Genomic DNA, 23,611 nt, shown 5'->3' with positions numbered 1-23,611 from the left:
CCATTTAGTTCCATGGGGAGAGCTCAGCCACTCCAAAACGCCAGTCTCTGCTCCTTTTCCCTCCCCTGCTCCCAGAACTGGGCTGGCAGGGGCCATGGACTGGGCACGTTACCAAAGGCTTCAGCCTCCGATGCCCGCCCTGTCCTTTGGGAAAGTCCATTGTATTAATTTCAGCAAATCTGCAGAAAACCTCTGCATGTCAGCCAGTGAGTTGAGCACTGCCCTCCTAGAAAGCTGGAATCTAGTCTTGGGAGAGGTTCTAATTGAACAGATAGAAAAACAGAGGGCGGTCTCATTCTGAAAGTGCACAGAAACCAGCAGACAGCAGCTCAGTTCTGGACCCGCCACTTTTTGGCAATGCAACTTGGCAAATTTCTCAACCACTGGACCTCAGTTTCCTCCTCTGTAAAATGGGTATGTCAATACTTGCTCCAAAGGACAAAAGTGAGAATGATATGAGATCCTAGGTGGAAAATACTTCCCAGTACAAAGGAGGGGTTCAGTCAGTATTGGAGGAAATAACTTGCTGCAAGAATCCTGGGAGGCAGGAAGCAAATACCAGTATTTATTTTCAGGTGTGAGGGAGTCTGCAAAGGAGGGGGACTGGGCCTCGTGAAAACTTAGGGACACATGCAATCTGTCTAATCACTTGGAGAATGAAAAGTTGCTGGGAAATGCCAACCATTCTGATGGGACGAGGGCTGAAGCAAAGATGAAGAGACACAGCAAGGCAGGTCATGTAAAATAAAATGCATATTTTTAATTGCTTAAGTTCACATCTCATAAAAGAAAAAAAAAAAAAGCACAAGCCCTGGCCATCCCCTGCTTTCTCTGCTGTGAGTCAAAAACCAGTTCCCACCAGTCTGTCCTGGGTTCAAAGCGTCTCCCTGCCCTAATTCTCACCCCGACCTCCCCACCCCCTACAACTACTGTGGGTGATGAGGCCCTTCCCCTGAGCAGCATGGGCACTGCCCCTCCCCAGGCCACCCCCTGCCCGATGCAGCACCCAGTTGTCAGGCCTGATGGGAGAATGGGCGGGGGTAGGGGGCGGTAGAGATGGAAGATAGGAGATAAAGGCAGCTTCCCCCACCTCTGCCTGCTAGCCTCCTGTTGATTGTAGCTCACTGTCAAAGTGAAGTGGCACAGCTATCTCACTATCAGGCCTCACCAGATTCTTCCCCAGACAATGGCGGCTAGATGTTGCTTCCTACCTGGCCCTCCAGCCAGCAGTCCTGCTCCCCGGGCCTGTCCGAGCCTGTAACGGGGAAGCAGGCACCTTGGGCCAAACCCCACTGAGCCAGCTCTGTTTCCTTCCCACCCTGGAAACCCACCCTTCCCCTGGTTCCTGCCAGTTCCTAGTCCGCGTGTCTTCCGAGATGGGACAGACCTCCCAGCCCCCTGCCTGTCCCTCTGTTTTTCCTTTGGTTCTCCCCTCCTCCCTGTCTCCTCCCCCTTCCCCTCGCCCTGACTCACTGCCTCACTTCCCACTCAAGCTGTTCTCTGGGACGTGTTGGGACAGGGCACCTGGGTTCTGGTCCTACAGGCTCCAACTCTGCCTGCTCTCAGTGGGGGTGGGGCACGTGGGGAGGATCTGCTTTGACCTGCTTCTTCAGGCTTCCTCCCCGCTCCATCCCCACCCTGAGGGGGCAGGCTGGGGGTGAACTCCAGAACACCTCCCGACTGCAGCCTTAAGGGGCCCAGCCTAGAGCCACCGAGGGGAATAGGGGGGACGCCCACCTTCACCTTGATCTGGGCCAGCCTAGGTCTCTGAAAACAGGTCATGGGATTCCAGCCTGCCCACCAATGACTCCTACCCAGACGCCTTCACTCAGCCAGGCACTGTGTCTATGCCATTTCTCTTCCTCATCCCTTTGGGACCCAGATAATAAAAGGAACATCAAGAGACTTGGATTCACTCTCTGCTCTCAGTTAATTTATTGTACGCATGCATGCATGTGCATGCTAAGTCGCTTCAGTCATGTCTGACTCTTTTCGACACTATGGACTATAGCCCACCAGGCTCCTCTGTCCATGTTATTCTCCAGGCAAGAATACTAGAGTGGGTTGCTGTGCCCTCCTCCAGGGGATCTTCCTGACCCAGGGATCGAACTCAAGTCTCTTACATCTCCTGCATTGGCAGGCAGGTTCTTTACCACTAGCACCACCTGGGAAGCCCAATTTATTGTATAGCCTCAAGGAATCACCTCACCCTTCTGGGTCTCAATTTCAACATCTACTAAATGGGCAGCACCTTCCTCTGGATCATTCCAGAATCTAGGATCATCAGGGGTCTGGAATGGGTCTGAATGGGTCTGAAAGCAAAGTGATAGGATTAGCCCTGGCAGGCTGAACTGGATTGCAAAGGAAGGGTGGGGGGCAGGGGGGCCAGTTATACAGTTTGATGTTGTTTACAGGGCCTCTGAAGAGCTCCAGTACCACAGTCCTTTATGTCTCCGCACAGAAAGAATTCGGTGAGAGGCAAAGTGATAGATAAGGAATGATTCATTAGAATAGGATACTTGTAAGGCTTATAAGCAGACAGGCAAGATGATGCCTCACTCAAAAACTTAGTGGACTACAGCTTTATAATCAAAGGAAAAGTGGGGAGGGAGAGAAGAACTGTCATTCTTAAGTAGATGTCATGCTTCTAGCATCGGCTCCTCCAAGTTGGGCAGGGGAGTTTTCTTGTCCTTACCTGGTCAAGCTGGGTCCACAGATTGTTGTTGTTTATGTGTGCAGAGAGGATGAGGTGGTTCCATAGCATCATTAACTCAAAGGACACGAATTTGAGCAAACTCCGGGAGAGAGTGGAGGACAGGGAAGCCCGGTGTGCTGCAGACCATGGGGTCGCAAAGAACTGGACATGACTTAGCAGCTGAACAACGACAACAATGTATGCAGAGAGCATGTCCTACGGATCATTAATTTACTGAGTTCACTGGCAGCGTGTGGGTCTCGTGTCACCCTTGTTTTATTGTTTGGAGGGCAGGTCTTGTGCGTCTGTTGCATGGTTTTTTCCTAAGCGAGCCTGCCTTGTTTTGCGGTTAAGCAAGCCTGCTCTCTCGAGTAATCATTAACTTTCAGGGGTCTTCCACACTTTTTCTATTTACAGTCCCCTAGTGGGATGAACTATTTAATCACCTACTTTGTCCTTTAACTCTGTCCCTACCAGGGGGCCTCCCACCCTCCCACTGGGGCCTGGATTTCAGTGCATCTCTCACATACAGGGCCTTTCTCTTAAAGAGAATTCTTCCTTTTTATACATAATCATGGCATTCTCCAGGGGTTCTGCTCCTCCTGTGATCGTGAGCTCCCTAAGAATTCTTGATTAAAAGATCTTGGTGACCAGAGCAGTCAGCAGAGCACCCTGTCCCAGAGTCTGTTGTCTGAGATTTGATGCTAGCCGGGCTCACAGCTCATGAAGCAAATGCAGATGGGGGTCCTGCTTTATGCGGGTGCAGGGGCTTCAGAGTGACTCAGAGATAACCAGTACTGCCTCCCCCTCCCCAGGGAGAGCAGGTGCTATGGGCCCTGGGGCACCGGGGACCTGACTGTTGCTTAGGGTGGGGACACTGGAGAGCTGGAGAAGGAGCTGGGAATACAGGCAGGGACAGATTGTGGACGCTGATAAGCAGCTCAGATTTGCTCTAGATTTCCCCCGAGGCAGTGGAGGATAGGGGGAGACCAGCGTGCCGAGATCTGCTTTGTGTTCAGATCCACTTGTGGATTAGACAGACCACTTCACCAGCCTGAGCCTGTTTCCCAGTGTGAATGGGAAGACTTTGGGAGGAATTTTGTGAGGATGAGATGAGATTCACCGCCTAACAATACCTCTTAGGTAGTGAGCAGTCACTAAAGGCGGGCTGTTTTTAGTGTAATCTGTGCCAGGACTCCAAATTAGAAATGCCAGAGGCCTAAATTCCCAACGGAGCTGCAATAAGCATCACAAGGGCTCCCCAAGTGGCGCTGGTGGTAAAGAACGCACCTGCCAAAGCAGGAGACATAAGAGACAGGTTTGATCCCTGAGTCAGAAAGATCCCCTGGAGGAGGGCATGGCAACCCACTCCAGTAGTCTTGCCTGGGAAATCCCATAGACAGAGGAGCCTGGTGGGCCACAGTCCATGGGGTCACACAGAGTTGGACATGACTGAGCGACTGAGCACGAGGATCAGAAGGTCAAGGGCTCTACTCTAGGAAATCAGAGGAAAGTATAATGAGGTGACTGATGTGGCGGGGGGGCCTGGGAAGGGCGGAGCAGCTGGAGAGAAGGGTTCAGCTGGCAGGTGGATGCTGGGGGCCCTCTACACAGAGGCATCACCAAGGCTACAGAGGCGCGTGGGCCCACATAGAATGGACCGAACAACCACTGCCAGGCAGCTGGCCTCTCCCCTCCCATCACCTCATGCTCCTTCCTCCAGCCTTCTCCCTCCCCAGAAACAAAACATCCAGGTCACCGTGAGGTTCCAGGGGCAAGTGTCTTATCCACCTCACCATTCTCCCATCACGTCCAGATGAGGCTGGTGAGTGTGAGCCAAGTAGGAAAGACACAGGAGATGCCTTAAGAGGTGGCTGGGGAGATGCCCACCCAGCCCTTTCCATATGAACCAGAGGGGAGACAGAACCCAGCTAGAGGAGATGCGGAGGTGGCAGCCTTCCACTGACGCCCACCACTCTTTCTACACCTGACTGCCTCCTGGCTTGATGAGCTGTTTGCTTATCTAAGGACCCAGAGGCAGGGCCCTTGTAACCACAACAAGAGAAACACCCACAGTACATCGCTATGGGCTGGTGTCTGGCTGATAACCGTCCCCAGGTGCTCTCACGGCCATTGTCACAGTATTGAGCTCAGGCTGCTAAAGTCACACCTTCCCACTGCTCTTCCAGGGCCCAGCTTTGTCAATTCCTCCTTCCCCCAGTCCCACCAACTTCTTGGCCACTTCAGATAAGTTGCTCTTCTCCATACCTCCCTTTCCTCACCTATAACTGGGGAGGTTAGGCCAGATGGTCCCCAGCGAAGGGACCCACCACAGCTGAAGGACTCTCAGACTGGTCCTTCCTCCCTGTGTCTGTCTGAATTCTCTGTCCCTTTGACTCTTTCTATTTATACACAAAATTCACCCACAACATTTCAGTTTTCCAATAGCATCATTAATTACCCCAGTAATTAAACTCAATTAGCTAGTGTAGGGGCCTTTCTGAGTGAGGAGCCATTAGCCAGGGTAAAAATGCATGGGAATGAGAGAGAAAGAAAATCCACCCTTTCCCAGCATTAAAAATGAAAGCCTGAGACGGCACAGCAGAGCAGAGGGCCCCAATTAAAACTGGGGCCTCACTCATTAAGCTAATTTGACCTGCCATCCCACCCAGCAGCCTCTGATGGGAAGCCCGCAGGAGGAGCTGGCTGAGAGATGTGTCCAAGCTTCTTGCTCATCTTGGGGACTGAGCTGGGCCCCCCAGCACCCCCTCCAGCTGCCTGCTTGGGAAAGGACATGAAGAGTCTGCCCATTTTTCATTAGCACCTGCTGCCCACTTCTTGGGCTTCAGGGCAGAGAATAACCCAGAGTGGGTAGGGCTCAGCTGGGGGGTGGTGCAGGACGCATGGGAGGAGCAGAGATGAAAAACGGGAAGGAAAAGAAAAACTCTGCATTTCTGGGGCCTTGGGAAAAGCACAAGTTAGCAGTCACTCTCCTCTCTGGGCCCAACGCTGGGGAGACCCCACCGCCACCCCAGGATGGCTGTGAAGACTGAGATTATATATGTCAATGCCTGACACATCACAGGTGCTTAATTAATGGTGACCAGCATTAGCTCTTTGCAGGCCTGGTCCTCCCGGCCCCACAGCTGCAGAGGCAATGGAGGAAGAGGTGGCCACCAGCCTTTCACAGGTAGGGAGTCCCAGGGATAGAAAGAGGAAGATCCACAGCCAGAGATCAGACTGGAAGTCAAGTATCTTAGCTCCTGGACTGGGAGGAAAAGAGTGCAGGGGAAGAATGTGTTTGAAGTGCCTGGAATTATCCCTTTGGCCAGAGCTGCCCTGGGCCTAGCCGGCCCAGTGGTCCGGACAGCAGTGGGATTGGGGGTTCAGCCTCACCCAGAGCCTGGAGGAGAGGAGGAGAGGAGATGGCGTCTGCCCTCCCAGCCCCATCACCGTGGCTGCCAGCAGGCAAGGGCCCCATGTGTCATGTGTGCCCTTGCCCATTATTCTGGGCCTCGGTATCTGTGTGCTGGCCGCTGGTCTCTTCGTGCAGCGGGGAGGAGGAGGCCACGAGCAGCCGGTGTAGTGGCGAGGAGCCTCTGGAGCCAGACTGCCACACCAAACAGGCTTCACCCACCGTATGACCTTGGGCAGGTTACTTGACCTCCCTCTTTCCTCATCTCTAAGAGATAACAATTGTATGGAGCTACCGGAGTTGTGAGGATTAAGTGAGTTAATATCTGTAAACATTCAGACCTGGGCCTGGCACAGACAGGTAATATACATGTGTTACCTGCTCTTGCTCTTGGCAGGACCCTGGCGGGGAACATCGTGCTTTTGTCCTTTCGATCCTCGGGAGGTGGGGAGCACACGGGACCCCATGCTTCAGCTGCTAAGGGAGGGGCTCAGTCTTGGAGAGGCAGCAGGTCGGAGCAACACCCTTCCCAGACTTAGCAGAATGTGGGGGCCGGCCCCTTCCCCATGCGCATACCTGCTCCCTCCGGGGGCCCCTGCTGGGCTTTCAGGGACCACGCCTGGCAGAGCTGTGGGCAGGGCAAGGAGGGCATGGGAATGGGAAGGAGAGGGAGGGAGGGGAAGGGAAGGGAGGCAGGTGGCCGCAGAGGCTGGGCTGCATCCTCGCAGCTGGGCACCGTGCCCTGCCGCCTACGTGCTCGCTTTCTCCACAAGGCAGGACGAGAAGCAGGTCCCGGCATGCCAGCCCCTACCCAGCGACTCCTGAAACCCCAACAAGTCTGAGCTGGAAGTGGGACTGGGCGAGGTTCCTGATAGATTCATGTTGGGCAGAGGGATGGCAGGGAAGACAGGTGGGGAGAATGGGAAGGAAGACCCCACACACACACTCAAAACTCTGGCATTGCCAATAGCAGGGGAGAGTGCACAGGGCTGGGGTGGGGGGGCAATGACCAGGGCTTGGTGCTTTCTCCTCCTTCCTCTCAAGTCCCCTCTCACCCCACCTGCCTGCTAGGGTGGAGAGAGGATGGGCCATGACAGTGGCAGGGACCTGTCCTCTCAGCGTTTTGCCAAGAAGAGGGAGATGACTTCAGTGCGGCCAGGAAAAGGAGCTAAAGAGAAGGGCAAGGGAAGGCAGATGGCAGCCCAGTGCTGGGAGCACTGCAGGGCAAGCAGGAGGAATCCCAAGACCCTGGGACCACGGAGGTCATTTTACACAGAGGCCCTCACTCCATCCTTACTCCAGCCGAAGGGGTGTATGTGCTTAAGCCCATTTTACGGGTAAAAGATGCTGGGCTTCGGGAAGGTTGTAGGACACGATCGTAGGTCCCTCTGCTGGTGACCGCTGATGCTAAAATTGCAGCAGGAAAAATTGGGTAGCATGTATCACTCCTTTCAGCCTCCTGGGTGCTGGGGAAAGGACCAACCCAGGGACTGGGTGTATCCACAAGGTCCTGGGCCATGGGGTGGCGTGGGGAGAAAACAGAATGAGCCACCAGTCAGACACAGACCCACCCCACAGGGAGGCCTTCAAGCTCAGCTGGCCTCCCCCTGAAACTCAATTGTCAGTTTAGAAGACCCCCCTTTCTTTGGCCACCCCAAGGGGGAACTATTGGGTAGGAAGAAAACCATGAGCCGTGACTGCCTGCCTTCCTGGACACCACAGAACTGAGACTGAGTTCAGACCTGAGGTTAGAATCACATGTAGGATTCTGCTTCATTCTGTGGTTAAAACCAGGAAGAGGTTAGCACACGTGTTAGGGTTGTGACCCAGGTCTTGTGGTCTAGGTTGGCACCGACATGGAGACTTGGCTGGGGCTGGTATTGGGGTTCACGTTGGTGGTTGAGGAGGATGCTATTCTGGGTTAACCCTGAGGTGGGTACGATAAATTTGGGGTTTCACAGCTAAGGGGTATTATCAGAGAGGATGAGGATCCAGCACCGACGGCTTACATTTGGAGGAGAAATGGTCGCTTTCACTTGAGCCTTGGACTGGGGAGAGGAGCAGTGTTGAGGGTGGTAGCTGAACCAGATCAGGTTGAGTGTAGGGATATGAAAAAGGGAGGGTGTCTGAATGTAATGGAAGGACCATTAAAAGACTCTCCCTTCCCTTTGCCCGAAGCTCTGCTCACCTGTCCCATCCTGTGACCCAGGCCATCTCAGGTGTCATCCAGCATGCTACCCAGACCTCAGCCTGAATTCCTGCAGTATCAAGAAGTCTCTCCTCTGTGGGGATTGGGTTCTCCCATGAAACAAGGGAGCACAAGGACTGGGCTTCTCCTTCTCCTCTCTACCCCAGCAGGTCCTTAGATGCTTCCTGGCCCGCCTCGAGCCACCCTCTCTTCCGCTCCCCCGCTGGAGACCCTTTGGGGAAGCTCCTGAGACAACACTACCTGCAGGTCAATCAGAGAGAAACTGCAACCCGGGCATTCGCTGGTTCCCTGCTTCCTGCCTCCCTGTCTTGTCTGCACACTAGACCCTGCCCAGTAAGGAAGTTTAAGGCTGCCCAGAGTGGGTCAGGTGAAGTCTTCTCCCTGCCCGCCTGGAGCCTGGGAGCAGATCTCATAGGCTGGCAGGAAAGTCTCTTGGGGGGATGAAGGCAATTCTGAACCAGGAGGTGTGGGAAGAGAGGCTGACCTGCTGGAGTCTGGGGCCAGGTTGCGGCAACCAGACATCCAGGAGTGATTATTCAGGGAGGGGCCCTCCTGCTGCACCCAAGACCCTTTCCCTGAACCCAAGGCCAGGTTCAGGGGAGGCCCCATCAGAACACCCTATTCCCATCCCCTGCCCCCATGATCTGCAGAAAGTGTCCCAGGAGACCCCCCTCCCAAGACCTGGTTCCGTCCTTGTACCCATGAGTACAGTGAGGGGGCCCCTCGTGCCCTACCTAGAAACGTTACATCTGAGCTAAACCTCGGACTGCAATGTGGCTATAGTATCATTCATTTGGTCTGAACCACTACTTCCTGCCCAGAGATGAAATAGCAGGTTTGGTGGTGCCTGCAGCAGCCACCCTTCCCTTCTCAGGCCCCTTTTCCTTTTAAGGCTCATCAGAAGCAGGTGGAGGGGAAGAAGTTGCCCTGGGCCCTGATTTCTGACCCTCACACCTTGTCCATGAGTCCAGGGTCGCCACTGTGTCTTGGCCACAAAGCGTCTTCCTAGGGGCTACTGCATTTCAGCGCCAGACGGTTGAGATCCAGGACTTCCTGCGGGGCAGGGTCAAGAGCCCATCTTCCCCTGCCCCCACCCCAGCATGCTTCCCAGGACCCTCACCACTGCACAGGCAGGGCGAGTCCAGAACAGTCCTGCCCCCTTGTTGGGCGTGTAGCCCTGGAATAAGTGAACATGGCCTCCTGAGTGGCAGGGCCACCGCCTCCTCACTGTCCCATGAGCAGCAGTGCCCCAGCCCCCACCCTGCAGCCTGAATGGGTGAACCCTCTCACTCCAGCCCTAGAGTCCCTCCCGGCAGGAAGAATTCTGACCCTAAAGCCTTTCCTAAGAGGAGCCCCCGGAGACGGGGGCTGGGAGGTGGGGTAGGACTCAGAGCTGCCCGCCCACGTGGAGGAGCCTGGGGTGTGGACAGAGATGCTGGGAGCCACAAATGCCAGCCCAGGGTGGGACGGGCACAAGGGCTGGTGCTGGAGGGTCTAAATGCCACAGGGAGGGGTGGTGAGTGTGTGTGTATGTGTGTGTGTGTGTACGTAAGTGTGTATGTGCGTGTGTACATGTGTGTATGTGTACATAAGCGTGTGTGTGTACGTAAGTGTGTGTGCGTGTGTACATGTGTGCGTGCGTACGTAAGCGTGTGTGTGTATACGTAAGCGTGTGCGTGTATACGTAAGCGTGTGTGTGTACATGTGTGTGCGTGTGTACATGTGTGCATGTGTGTGTGTATACGTAAGTGTGTACATGAGCTCATCTCCTGAGCCCTGGAGGCTGAACAACCTGCATGGCAGCACTCAGGCTGCCTGCGTTAAAAGGAGAGACAGAGGCGAGCCAGGCCTGGGGTGAGAAGAGCAAACAGCAAAATGTAATGACTTTAATATGAAAGAATTTGCCACTAATTAAGCACAAACACTCCACTAATGCAGAGAACACATGTTGTGGATTTCACTTAAGCAGGAATCAAATGAGGTGAAAATCCTTCCGAAATGATAGCAGTTTACCCGCCGAAGGAGGATGCTGCCGACCACGTTCCTGCTCTTAGAAACACAGCCCTCTTGTCTCCGTGGCCTCTCTGCGCATGTCCCCCTGTCTGCATCTCTTTCCCCGACTCTCCCTTCTCCATGCTTTCCTGTCCTCTTAGGACCGCGTGCTGCTCTGTCACCCACGTTCTGACAGCAAACAGCAGTCGGATCCAAACTCCCTGGGCCTCTGGTTCTCTCCACCTATGCCCCCAAACATGTACCTCCTCTCCAGACTGGAGCCTAAAGTTCTCTGCCCCGGACAGATGCGGACACATCCCCTCCAGAGTGCCCCCAGCCCTGTCCCCCTGCCCCTGCTCGCCCAGCAGGCTCTGCCCTGGACATCCATCCCACACTCCAGCACCCCTGCCTGAGCTCCATGCCCCTTCCCCTAAGCGAGTGGTCTTAACTGGAGGCAGGTTTGCCCCTCAGGGAACACTTGGCAATGTCTTGGGATGTTTTTGGCTGTCACACCTGAGGGCAGCTGCTACTGCATGGAGCAGATAGAGGCTAGTGAAGCTGCTAAATGCCCTAACGGTGCACAGAACAGCCAGCACCACCAGGTGTTATCAGCCCCCAAGTGTCAGCAGTGTCGACGCTGAGGGCCCAGGCTCTGGGACAATGGTCTTGCCACGCCAGGGACCCACTCAGGGATGGGCTGGTAGAGCTGGGATGGAACCAGCCACCCGACTGCTCCACAGCTCCTCTCCCCAAGACCACAATACTGACAATAATACAACCGTTTGTGTAGTCACACACTGTGCTAAGAGCTGATGTGAACTCTTTAATTTTCAAATCCACCCCAGGAGACAGTCCTATATGCTTCCCCCTCCTTTTTTTATTTTTATTTTATTTATTTATGGTTTATTTATTTTTTTGCTGCACTGGGTCTTCTTAGTTGCCCTGCGACATGTGGGATCTTAGTTCCTCAACCAGGAATCGAACCCACAGCCCCTGCAATGGAAGGCAGATTCTTAACCACTGGACCCCCAAAGAAGTCCTGAGTTTATGTGTGAGAAAACTGAAGCACAGAGTGGTTGATGCAACTTGCTCGGTCACCCAGCAAATAAGGAGCAGACAGAAGCCTGGGTCTATCTGAGTCCAAAGTCAGTGCTCATGGACGAGTGAACTACTTGTATACTCCACCCCCATATCCTCTTAACCCCTCCCCTATCAGTCTCCCTAACCCTGCCCTTTTAGAATGAACCTTCCCTGAAGCTAGCAGTATAAACCCACCTGACTGCCTTCCCTCCCCGCACAGGCCCAGCCCCCAGCCACTGGGGCAGGCAGCTGCCTAGAGCTAGACAGGGCTTGTGCAGAGCTTGGCAGAGCTGGGCCCTGGGGTGGTCCGAAAGGCCCTTCCCAGTAAGAGGCAGACCAAGAGACCTCTACTTCTATTCAGGTGGTGACCATTGGCATGGAAGCCAAGGGCTGGCCCAATGCATCTGTCACCCCTTAGCTTTTAGAAGGTTCTCCTTGGGAGGCCTGGGGATTCTCCCTGTGTTTTATCGCAGCCCCCAGCCTCTCCCACCCCCACACTAGCCTTCCAAGGAGGCTGCTGCCTACACTTCCCAAGATGTGTCATTAAAAACACACTTGCTGAGGGGAATCCAGGCTGCCATGTGTCTGCTGGGAGACGTGTCGTCTGCAGCAACTGGGGTGGAGAGGGCTGGTGTCAGCCGCAGAGAAGGGACCTGTCCGAATGCCGGCCTGAGAGCCAGGTGGTTCCAGGTCCTTGGAGCCTGAAAAAGCCTGGCCAGGTGGGGAGAAATCCAGGCTGTAGAGGAAGTGGTGTGGAGCTGGGGAGCATGCCGGCTTAGCAGGGCTGAGACCTGGGGAGCAGGCCCTTGGGGCCTCAGGGCCATAGGTCACTGGGGTGAGAAGAACATTTTTCACCTTATGGTCTGGAGTGAGGAAGGAAGTGGGACTGGGTGCTAGGAACTGGGGCTGAGGACAGAGGGAAGAATCTGGAAGTGGCAAGCAGGGAGCAAGCAGAGGACGTGGGGTTGAGGGACCTATGAGAGGTCAGACAGACCTGCACTCTTTATGGTGTGGCTTCCTGGTTGCCTCTAGAAGGAGGAGATTCACACCCTCACCTGCGTCCCTTCTGGGCAGATGCAAGGCCTCACCTTCTGCCTCTGTCCTCCGCCCCTACCTGGCCACACCATACTGTGTCTTCCCATACAGGCCCCGCCCCTCAGCTAAAGTAGAATTTGCAGGAAGCCGCAGTCAGACCTGAGAAATGGCGAAGCCTGGCCCGGGACCCTAGCTGGCTCACAGTCTTCTCCAGCAACCCCTTGAGGCCCCTTATGCTTTCTAGACCCCAGGCACAGGGCTGAAGTCCTGGTCTTTCCACTCAGTAGGGGAAATACCATGACCGGTGAAAGCTGAGATTCTAGGGCCCTCAGGGTGCAGGAACACCTCACTCGTGGGATCTGGGGGAGAAGGCTTCCCCAGAAGTCATGGCTAAGGGCTTTCAGGAAGGATGAAGAGGTGTGGGCAGGTAGTAGGGCATGTGTTCTGTTTGTTTTTTATTTATTTGACTGCATCAAGTCTTAGTTGCACATTACATTATCTTTAGTTGTGGCATCAAAACTCTTGGGTTTCCCTGATAACTCAGTTGGTAAAGGATCCGTCTGCAATGGCTCACTTTCCAGGAAGATTCACTGGAGAAGGGATAGACTACTCACTTCAGTATTCTTGGGCTTCCCTTGTGGCTCAGCTGGTAAAGAATCCGCCCGCAATGCAGGAGACCTGGGTTCGATCTCTGGGTTGGAAAGATCCCCTGGAAAAGGGAAAGGCCACCCACTCCAGTATTCTGGCCTGGAGAATTCCATGGACTGTATAGTCCACGGGGTTACAAAGAGTTGGACACTACTGAATGACTTCCACTTTCACTTTCGAAAACTCTTAGTTGAGGCATGTGGGATCTAGTTCCCTGACCAGGGATTAAACCCGGGCCCCCTGCCTTGGGAGCGGGGAGACTTAGCCACTGGACTACCAGGGAAGTCCCTAGGGCATGTGTTTAACAGAGGGAAGAACATGGCAGGGAACTGGTGCTCTTGTCCCACGTGGTGGGAGAGAAAGAGCAGGAGGAGGCTGCTGGAGGCTGGAATGCCCAGGATGAGACCCAGAGCCCAAAAGGACTTTGGACTTGATCTTCAGGGCTGCAGGAAGCCATGGAAGGATTTTAAACCATGATTTTATGTTTTAAAGAGCGGAAAATGGGTTAAACGGGCAAGCCTGGAGGCAGGTATGTATCTGTGTCACAACAGTACAGTAGGCAGTGTGGGAGGTGACTGTGGCCTGCCCCAGGGGCAAGGCCTGGGGAGAAGGGGTCAAGGCAACCGGATGAGATAGCAGGTGCTGGGTTCAAAGGAAAGGGGTTGGGGCTTACTTAACTGGGATTTCCCAGCCCAGGAATGTTGAGAAAATAAGGAAGTGAGACTCTGCTGGAGGTGGAGAGGCAGGGAAGGGGCTGAACTGGGGTGAGGAGATTTAGGAGAAGTCTGGATTGGGGCCAGAGGGGATGGAGAACAAAGATGAAATCAAAGGCATTTAGGAACTAGTATCAACTGAGCTTGGTGATTATGTGTCCCTGGAAGAGCCCTGTGCACCCCAGCTCTGCTGTTGTGCAGCCTGGATGTTCCTGGCTTGCCACTTAATCAGTCTTCCTGGAGGAGCTGGGCAGTATACAGAGGTAGAGCAGCTGCTGGGTAGAGAAGTTCCAGAGGCTGATCCAAGGCCAAGTGCAGAGCTGGGGCAGAGAGAGCTGGACAGGTGACATCCAAAGTCGAGTCCTCCAGGGTCAGGGGGTCCAACTCTTATTTTACAGAAAAGGAAACTGAGGTCAGAAAAGTAAACCACCCTAAGGCCATACAGAATAAAGGTGCCAGGCAATGGGGACCAGAGCCTGCCTCTCCCAACGTCCAGTTAGGAACCCTCTCTTCCCACCACCTGGTCAGAGAAGAGGTGGCAGGTACACGATGAGCAGAAGAGAGAGGACCGAGAGGTGGACCCTGGAGGCTGGCGATGGAAGGAGGGGACAGAACCGAGAGAGGCTCCTGTTCCCGGGATGCTGAGGGGAGTCAGGAGCCGCTTGGGACCAGGCTGCCCTGGGCTTTGGGGATGGGCAGCTAGCATGAATCAGGCCTGTAGGAGAGCCGTCCAGGCGTCCCTGGGCACTTGCTCCTCAGAGGGAGAAGGCAAAGCCTCGCTCCCAGGTTCATCCCTGTCCCCCAACCCGTCCTGCTGGGTTTCAGGGAGAGATAGGACTTGCTGGAGCAGCCCCCACCACCACCACTCCCCCGGGGCTTCCACACTGCCAGAGAGCAGGGCTGGCCCGGCCTGCCTGGAAGATCCTGGGCTCCCACTCCAGCTCCTTCTGGGGCTTTTCCCAGGCTGCCGCGCCCCCTCCTCTCCCACGCACTGTGCTGACCTGCCCGAGGCGCCAGGCGCCAGCTCCACAGCCCATCATTAGCCAGCCCTGTGTGGGGAGTTGGGGGTTGGGGGGTGCATCAGCCAAGAAGAAAACATCGGCAGTTTCTGTGACCCCAAATGAGGGTGGAGGCGCCTGGATTCGGACAGTAGCAATTAGCCACCGACTGTGGGATCATGGGATGTTATCACCTCTGCTGGCAAGGTGGATGTGGAGGGGACTCAAGGACCCAGGACAGCCTGAGGCCACCCCAGGAGGCACCGCTCCCAGAGAGAAGCCCACCAGACAAAGGCCACGTGCTGCAGGAGGCAAGGGAAGCCTTCGTGCTGAGCTAACAGGGGCGTGGGGCAGACTCGGGCCCTCACACCCCCAGACCAGGTGAGGGGTGCTAGGGGTTGCAGGCACAAGAGCTGGGCCAGCTGCTGTTCATTTTCCTCGCCAAGCCCTCTGCCCTCGTCACCCTGGGCCCCATCCTAGATGTAGCAGGGAGACTGGAGGCTGGAGGTGTAGCCTGGGCTCTTGGAAAGTTCCTGAACCAACAGGGAAACATGCCCAGGGTGTAGATGCGAGATAGGACAAGTTCAAAGGACTTCAGTGAGAGCCTTGCTCATGCGGGTTCCTGCTGACAGAACGACTGCGTCCAGGTGACACTGATTGGCAAGACTTTCCCAGAGAAGATGACCCCAGAATGGGGCTTGCTTTCACATCTCCCCCTCTGCCTCACCAGCCTGTCCTCCAGGAGGCCAGGTTGTGACACGAGAAAGAGAAGAGCCAGCCAGCCAGCCAGCCCTGGGAGCTGACATTTGGAAAATGTAGCAGGGCTGGGAGGAGGGCACCTATAACCTTTAGGTCACTGTGCTGACTCAGCAAGGTTTCATCTGGCGGCCCTTCCCCACCCCCCACAGTGGGTGAGTCATCCCCACTTACCACTTAGCTGGTTTCTCACCGGATGTCCTGTTCCTTTCTGCCAGTTCCAGGGCAGGGAGCAAGGGAGCATCCCTGGAAAGCCCTAGAGATGGATCCCAAAGGATGCTGGTTTCAGAGAGGCCTTGTTGGGAAGCCCAGCGTCTCCACCCAGGCCTGCCACTTCTGCCCACCCGACTGAGGGCACCAGGGCAGAGACTCTGGAAAAGAGTGGGGAACAGAAGAAGAGGCAGTCCATGTCCGAATGCTCTGAATGCCCCTCCCCGGCCTTCACCCACCACACGGGCCCAGTCCCACCTGCTAAGCTAGGGAGAAGAGGGGTCTGAGGTTTCAAAGCTTAGGAGGAGAAACTGGTCCAGGTGGTATGGGTAGGAAAGCGCCTCTCCCCGCTCCCTCTACCTGTCCGCGTGCACACGCACACACACACACTCTGAGACACACCCAACTGCGTGGGAACCTGTGGCTCCAGCCTTGGATTAGCTCAATGGCAGGCAGGGCAGGGGCCTTGGGGAGCAGGTTGGTCGGCCACAACTGAAGAGCCTTTGTGTTTTGTTGCTGAGCTGGGGCTTTTGCAGGTCCATGACGTCTCGGAGGCCGGCCCGACGCCTGCCTTGTTGGCTCAGCACTTCTGAGAAGCCATGAAGGAGGCCCAAACTGCCCAGTCTCAGCACCAGTGGGGAAACTGAGGCACAGGTGCAGACCTGGATCCCAGACCCTAGACTCATATGATGACCAGGGACAAAATAAGCAGTGCTCAAGGTCAGGAAAAGCAACGGACTCATTCTTTGACATCCCCTGGATGCAAGAACCCCTCTGCCGAGGACACGGGCACTCTCCCCCCTCACTCCCCACCTCCCTGGCTTTTCCCTGCTCTGCACATAGCAGCCCCCTGCAGGTGCCCCCAACCTGGATTCCTGAAAGTCCCTGTTCCTAACCTAGCACCTGACACCCAGTCACTGGACTCCAACAGGGCCTCCATCCCTGCCCCCAGTCCCTTGACCTACCTGCCCACCAAGCCCAGTGTAGGCTAGCCCACAGGCCCTGTGATCGCAGTACTGTAACTGGTGTTTGTGTGCCAGTGGAGACGCTGAGGTTACACTACAGGAGGGACACCACCGAGAAAGTTAGCTGAGAACCTGGGTTTATTTTTACGGCAGAGTGCCAAGACACTGGGGCGGGTGCTACTGTCTGTATCTCTGCGTGAGTGACCCAGCCACTCTGGACCTTCATCTCCTATGTAAACGATGCGTTGCATGGTCCTTTGAGCTCCACCGTGGTACCTTTTTGGTGGTCCTGATTCCCACATCTGGGGCAGCCTCTACTTCTCATGTACACACTACTGTCTTTAAAATGGATAACCAACAGGGACCTACTGTATAGCACAGGGAACGTTGTTTGATGTTAGGTGGCAGGCTGGATGGGCAGGGAATCAGGGGAAGAATGGATACCTGTATATGTATGGCTGAATCCCTCCGCTGTTCACCAGAAACTATCACAACATTGTTAATCGGCTGCATCCCAACACAAAATAAAAAGTTCATAGAAGAAAAGAAGGGAGCCTGTGGGGAAGAAGGGATAGTGCCTTCTGCCCACCAGACAGCTGAAGAACCTGCCCTAGCTGTTCAGGGAACCAGACAGAGTCTGTAGGGTATTCTGCCGGCATCAGCCATGACATGATCAGCTCAACCCAAGGCCAAACCCGGCTCCTTCCCTCTCCCACAAGGACTGTGGTCTGTTTAGAGACAGTGGGGATACAATAGAAAACATGCTAAACACACATGTCAGGAAACAGAAAAGGGTGCAGACTCAAGTAATATGCAGTTGGGCAATAGAATAGAGGTGTCGGCTGAGTGAGAGGTGATGAGAGTCCAGAAGGGCTTCCTGGAAGAGGGGAACTAGGGGCACCCCAGATGATGCCTAATACTCGGTAGGGGTCCAATAAGCATTTGTTGAGTGAAGTTCCAGGAAGGGAGGCCTCCTTCTTCATAAATGAGAAATGATGATGATGGTGATGGTGATGAAACCCAGAGAAGGCTTCCGACCCACCTCTTCTGCACAGAGACGGGCCCTGTTCCTAGGCCCCACCCCCATCTAGCCCTTTCTTCTCCCTTTTGGTGGTGCCTGCAGCTATCAGAGTCGCTGGGGTGGGGTGTGCCCCCTCTCTGAAAACCTCCCAATCCACCCAATCTAAAGAACGAGGGATATTCTACCCCACCTGCATCCCGCGGATGGGGTGGGGGAGCAGATTGGGTTCTGAGTCCCTGAGTCTAGTGTGGGGGGAAGGTAAGGGAGGGTCTTCAACCCTTATCAGTCTTCCCAGCCCCTCCAAATTTCACACCTCTGGGATCCTTGTCCTCAGTGGCCCCAAACCCCGAACTCCAAGGGTTCCCCTTATGCCCTACCTGACCCTGCTAACAATAGCAGTTCTAGGTACTTTCACTGAAAGCATTTTTACTGCAAACATTTGGCCACATGACGAATTGGCTATGAGGCAATTTTGCCGTGAAAGATGAAATAACTGGTTGACAGTTTGGTTTCATCTGGTTGAGATGCTTTTCTTCCAGTTAGTGATATTATTGGTGGCTTTATTGAGCTGACAGAAGATAACAGTTTGCCCTAAGAGTTGGTTTTATGTTTTTAAACACACTACATTGGAAAAGAAAGAGGCCAAGGAGAAAGAGGCCAAGGAGAAAGAGGCCAAGAGCCTCCAAGGCACAGAGTTGAGCCTGTATTTCCCATAAAACTTTTCTGAGTCTATCAGCAGACATGAGATGATGTGCTAAGAACAGTGTGGAGGCTTTCCCAATGCGACTCAAGGGTCAGTTACAAACACGTACCCTAATGTTTGGAAACTGATGCCTCTCTCAATGAAGGAAGAAACTTCAGTAAAAAAAGAAAAAGTTCAGTGCCAGATGAGGAGATGAATCAACAAGCAAAAAAAAAGTATAAAATACTATGAATGAAAGACTTGGTAGGCAAGTGCTTACTGCTTACACAAGGACAACCCACAAAACAAAATCAGTTCTCAGTACAGTATTGCCATGCATTCACACACACCTTCTCCGGTGGCTCAGTGGTAAAGAACCCACCTGCCAATGCAGGAGACGCGGGTTCGAGCCCTAGAGAAGGAAATGGCAACCCACTCCAATATTCTTGCCTGGGAAATCCCATGGACGGAGGAGCCTGTCCATGAGGTCGCAAAAGAGTCAGACGCAACTTAGCGACTAAACAACAATTTTCTTTCTCCTTTCTCCTGTTTCACTATGTCCTTTTTCATGTCCCTCTTATTTTTTTATTATTTTATCTTTTTCGGCAAAATTGCCTTAAGGACAATTAGTTACTCAGCAAAAATGTGGCAAAGATGGTTAAGGTGGAAATAGCGGACAAAGTTAACAGTGGGCCGTGGGCAGAGAGGCCCAAGTCAGGATGCCCCTGCCGGCTCCTTGGAAGTCCTCCCACCTGCCTGTCTGCTCATCACCGAGTAGAGGGGCAAGGGCCCAGGCCACCCACTTAGTGTCCAGTGAGCGGGCACTCAGGCACCTTCCTCACTGCCCCACCTGCTGTGGGGTTGCTTCTGGGGGAGTCACACAGGACAGGAGGCAGCAGCCTCATCCCGAAACCTCAGCCTAGTGAGGCGATAATGGGTGAGAGGCAGCACCCCTGGGGCACCTGAGCCCCTTGCAGCGGCCTCCGCTCCCCATGCCCAGGCCGCTGTCCGCCTTCTCCCCTCCTGGCACTCTGCAGGTCGCTGCTGAAAATGTGATAAATGAATGTCAGTCTGTGTCCAGGCGCTGAACACCACGTGGCCCCTCACCCCAGACGGTGGAAGGAGCGGGGTTGCTGCGGGCTTGGCAGGCTGTGTCCTACTCTAGGCCCCACCATGCCCTGGCACCAATCCCAGGATGGATCCTGGTGTCTACACGCCTCCTGCCCCCACCATCCCCACCCTGCCTACCCGCCTCCCCCAGTGGCCAGAGCCCTCCCAACTGGCTTTTCCTGTTCCCAGCTTTGTGTGGTGAAAGTTCCCCAATTATACCCACATTATCTCAGCTGCTGGGCAGCCTCCAGCAGGCTTGGGGAGTGGAGGCTGGGCGCTGGGGGAGGGAGCACCCACTTGCTCTGCTGGGAGGGCCTAGGGCTTAGGTCCTTGCCAACTGGCCAGTCAGCAGGAGTACCGGGCTGACTGGCCCACTGACCTCACTGTGGGACGGTGTCTGGGGTGGGGCACAGCTGGGCTGGGCTGTGGCTCAGAGAATCATAGACAGTGGAGGCCAGAAGGGACCAAGGAGATGGTGAAGTCCAGTCTGCTCCCTCCGGTGGGAGGAGAATAGGGCTCAGAAAGGGGAAGTGACCTGCCAAGGTGCCAAGGCAAGCTCTAGACGGAGGTGGACTAGAAGCCAGCACCCCCAGCCCGCTGCTCAGTGTCACCTCCACAATTCCCCACCAACCCACAGTGTTCTCTGCCGGGGACACATCAGAACCCCACAGACTGGCCAAGGGGACAGCTGGAGAGATGGCATGATGGCATCCCAAGTGGACCTTGAAGGGCTGTGTGGATGTGAGCGGATGCAGAGGAGGGGAGCATAGGGAAGCTTTCAGTATGTGGCAACGGCCTGGCTTTGAGGGCCAAAGATATGTTTACTCAGCAGGCATGTCCTGAGTGCCGGCTGTGTGCCAAACATGGGAATACCGCTCTGACCTAGAGAGACCAGGCTGGTACCTTCTTAGGGGAGGTGTGAAGGGCAGCATCCTTCACTGACCATAGTCTTAGGAGCCTTCAGAGGAATATGCTCTGCTCCCATCTCCATCATGCAGAGGCGAGTGTACCCCAAGTTCCCACTCTGGAAAGCAGACTCCCTTGGGGGCCCATTTAGGCCCTCCCCTGCCTCGGGGTCAGTCCAGGGCCTGATGTTGATCTTAACTGATGGTGCTCAATAAAGTAACTGAGTGAAATAAGAAAGCAAGGATGGCTGATGACAGAACTCAGGAGTGAGCCCACTGGAGGGCATGGGAGGCCCAGGTAGATTAGGGGACTGAGCCAAGTTCAGAGTTAAGGAAAAGCTCAGACAAAAGCCATTCGAGAGGGAACAAAGCAAAATCGGCAGGGAGACTAGAGGGCGTTCATTCATCCACTCAATGCCACTGATCACTCCTGCCTGCAAGTCTCTCCTCTCCATCTTCCACTGCCATTTGTCTGGCCACAAATGTTTACTGAGCACCTACTATGACCAGAGGCTGGGCCCGGCAGGGGGGATACAGGGATGGAAAAGACTCAGAGGCTGCTCTGGGAAGGTCATCATCTGGCAGAGGAGAAGCCAGAGGTGTAAACAACCACATTCCCAGGCAGCAAAGAGCCACAATAGGGTTGAGAGGATTGGGGAAGGTTCCCGAAGGAGGTGGCCTGAGTGGGACAGCTATAGGTGGAAAAGGGCCTGGGCCTTCTGGGGAACTGCAGGAACAGGAGTCTAGACGTGTAGCATCAGGCACTCCCTGGGGGCCCAGTGGTTAGGACTCTGTGTTCTTACTGCCAAGGGCCCCAATTTAATCTCACACGTCTCACTGTGTGGCCCCCCTCCCCCCCAAAATTAGATGTGTAGTTTCTATAGCTCTGTGCTCCTTGGAGGCTGGGACTGAATCCCTCATTGATGTGACTCCAGTGCTGATAGCAGATTCAAAAAGTGGCACAAAAACGGGAGGAGGGGGGAAGGAAACTCAGAAACATGGCATATTCCGTGGAACGGTCCGGTCGGATGTGGTTGGAAAGCCTCATGTACAGAGGGATGTGGACAGAATGGCAGGGCCCAGATGATGAGGACGCCAAATGCCAAGTTACTGAGACGTGACTGAGAAGGCGAACGTGAGCCAGAGAGGCTGAGCCTCATGCAGTGCCTGCCTCTCTCAGCCCGGTTGGGTAGGGGGGCCAAGCCAGTGCACTCCAGGGCCCAGGCACTCAGCCCTTTGCGGGGAGAAGACAGTGGGGGTGGCCTTACTGATGGGGCCCCTGGGGCTCCCCTAGTGCTTCCTGCCTCCTGACATGTACTCATCCATCGTAGCATTTGGTTCTCTTAGCAATCTGTGAGCTAGAGAGGACTGGATTATCCACCCCATTTATCAGACGAGGGAGCTGAGGCCCAGAAAGGTGAAGAAGCTGGTGGCTCCTCAGCTGGTCCTCTGCCCAAAAAGCAGCACATTCAACCCTCATCAAAAATAAGGGTGCGGAGGGATATTTACTGCCATGGAGCAACATTGATAATATATCACTCAGTGAAAATACAGCTTAAGGAATAGTATGTACAGTATGACTCTGATTTTGTTTAAAAAAAAAAAACATGGTTACCAAGATATATGGAGAAGAATGTAAAAGAGGTTGTGCGTGCATGCTAAGTCACTTTAGTCGTAACTGACTCTGCAGCACTATGGACTATAGCCCGCCAGGCTTCTCTGTCTATGGGATTCTCCAGGCAAGCATACTGGAGTGTGTTGCCATTATCTTCTCCAGGGGATCTTCCCAACCCAGGATCTAACCCGCATCTCTTCTGTGTCCTGCACTGACCAGCGGGTTCTTTCACCACTAGCGCCGCCTGAAAAGCCCGAACAAGAGGTTACTTCCCGTCAGGTGATCAGTGATACGTCCGAGTGGTGAAATCATCGGTTGTCATTTTCTTCTCAGGATTTTTCAATATCCCCCACAGTTCTTCTAAAAACAGATAATTATTATTTTTATAGTCAGAATTTGTAAAATAATGACTGCTGGAAAATAAAAGACCAGCACACAGGGAGTCAGGGTAGGGGCTCTGGCTGACCCTGACCACCCTCTGCCCTCTCTCTCGACCAGGCGCCCAGGCCCAGATGGTCCAGGTGAACGATTCCATGTACGGTTTCATCGGCACGGACGTGGTGCTTCACTGCAGCTTCGCCAACCCGCTGCCGGGCGTGAAGATCACCCAGGTCACATGGCAGAAAGCCACCAATGGCTCCAAGCAGAACGTGGCCATCTACAACCCAGCCATGGGCGTCTCGGTGCTGGCCCCGTACCGCGAGCGCGTGGAGTTCCTGCGGCCCTCCTTCACAGATGGTACCATCCGCCTCTCCCGCCTGGAGCTGGAGGACGAGGGCGTCTACATCTGCGAGTTTGCCACCTTCCCTGCGGGCAACCGAGAGAGCCAGCTCAATCTCACTGTGATGGGTAAGCTGACCTGACCGTGCCTCTCTGCTTGGGCACGTCCTGGGGGCTGGGCCATCTTCAGTGGATGCAGAGGTTCTCCTTGGGTTGGCATGCTCCCAAGCTCTGGACGTGGTACTTTCAGTCCCTTCTCGCCACGCTGTCCCCATTCACTAGGGATGGGGGCTGGCCTTAGCTGTGGGCAGAGTTGAGGATCAGTATTCAGGTTGAAGCCCCACTGTGGGGCACTTTCCGGGTGGCCAGGAAGCAGGAAGACACCATGGTAGGAGAGCATGCCAAGACTCCAGGAAGACTTGTGCTTGACAAAAGCTCATACAAAGAACAGAGCAGGAAGGCCATGGGTGAGACCCAAGGAGGTCCCTGTGAGAAGTGCTGGGAGGGGCCTTGGTGAAGCACAGCTGAGAGGCAAGCATGCCCAGGGTGACCTTGAAGCAAGGCCTGGCAGGCGCCTGCCCTCCCAGCCTGTGCGTCCTTGATAAGGCAGCAGAGCCAGACCCATGGCGCTCTCTTGTTCCCGGCAGCCAAACCCACCAACTGGATAGAGGGCACCCATGCAGTGCTTCGAGCCAGGAAGGGGCAGGATGAAAAGGTCCTGGTGGCCACCTGCACGTCAGCCAATGGGAAGCCTCCCAGTGTGGTGTCCTGGGAAACGCGGCTGAAGGGCGAGGCGGAGTACCAGGAGATCCGGAACCCCAACGGCACGGTGACCGTCATCA

The 23,611-nt window shown here is 54.7% G+C and overlaps 1 protein-coding gene across 2 annotated transcripts in view; it reads left to right on the top strand.

Moving 5' to 3' along the window:
- The window catches only part of PVRL1 (poliovirus receptor-related 1 (herpesvirus entry mediator C)), a 72,354-nt gene that overhangs the window by 31,867 nt on the left and 16,876 nt on the right, over positions 1-23,611 (top strand). Inside the window, exons 1-3 of one of the 2 annotated variants that reach the window (XM_010830470.1) lie at positions 5,456-5,885; positions 22,548-22,898; positions 23,417-23,602. In XM_010830470.1, coding sequence (XP_010828772.1) covers positions 5,792-5,885; positions 22,548-22,898; positions 23,417-23,602 — 631 coding nt within the window. In that variant the 5' untranslated portion in view covers positions 5,456-5,791. Of the gene's footprint in view, positions 1-5,455; positions 5,886-22,547; positions 22,899-23,416; positions 23,603-23,611 lie in introns of those variants that run through there. The other variant, XM_010830471.1, reaches the window with a different exon arrangement.

The sequence above is a fragment of the Bison bison genome, unplaced genomic scaffold, assembly GCF_000754665.1.
Source record: "Bison bison bison isolate TAMUID 2011002044 unplaced genomic scaffold, Bison_UMD1.0 scf7180017864518, whole genome shotgun sequence".
NCBI lineage: Eukaryota > Metazoa > Chordata > Mammalia > Artiodactyla > Bovidae > Bison > Bison bison.
This window is presented reverse-complemented; position numbering and strand designations above follow the sequence as displayed.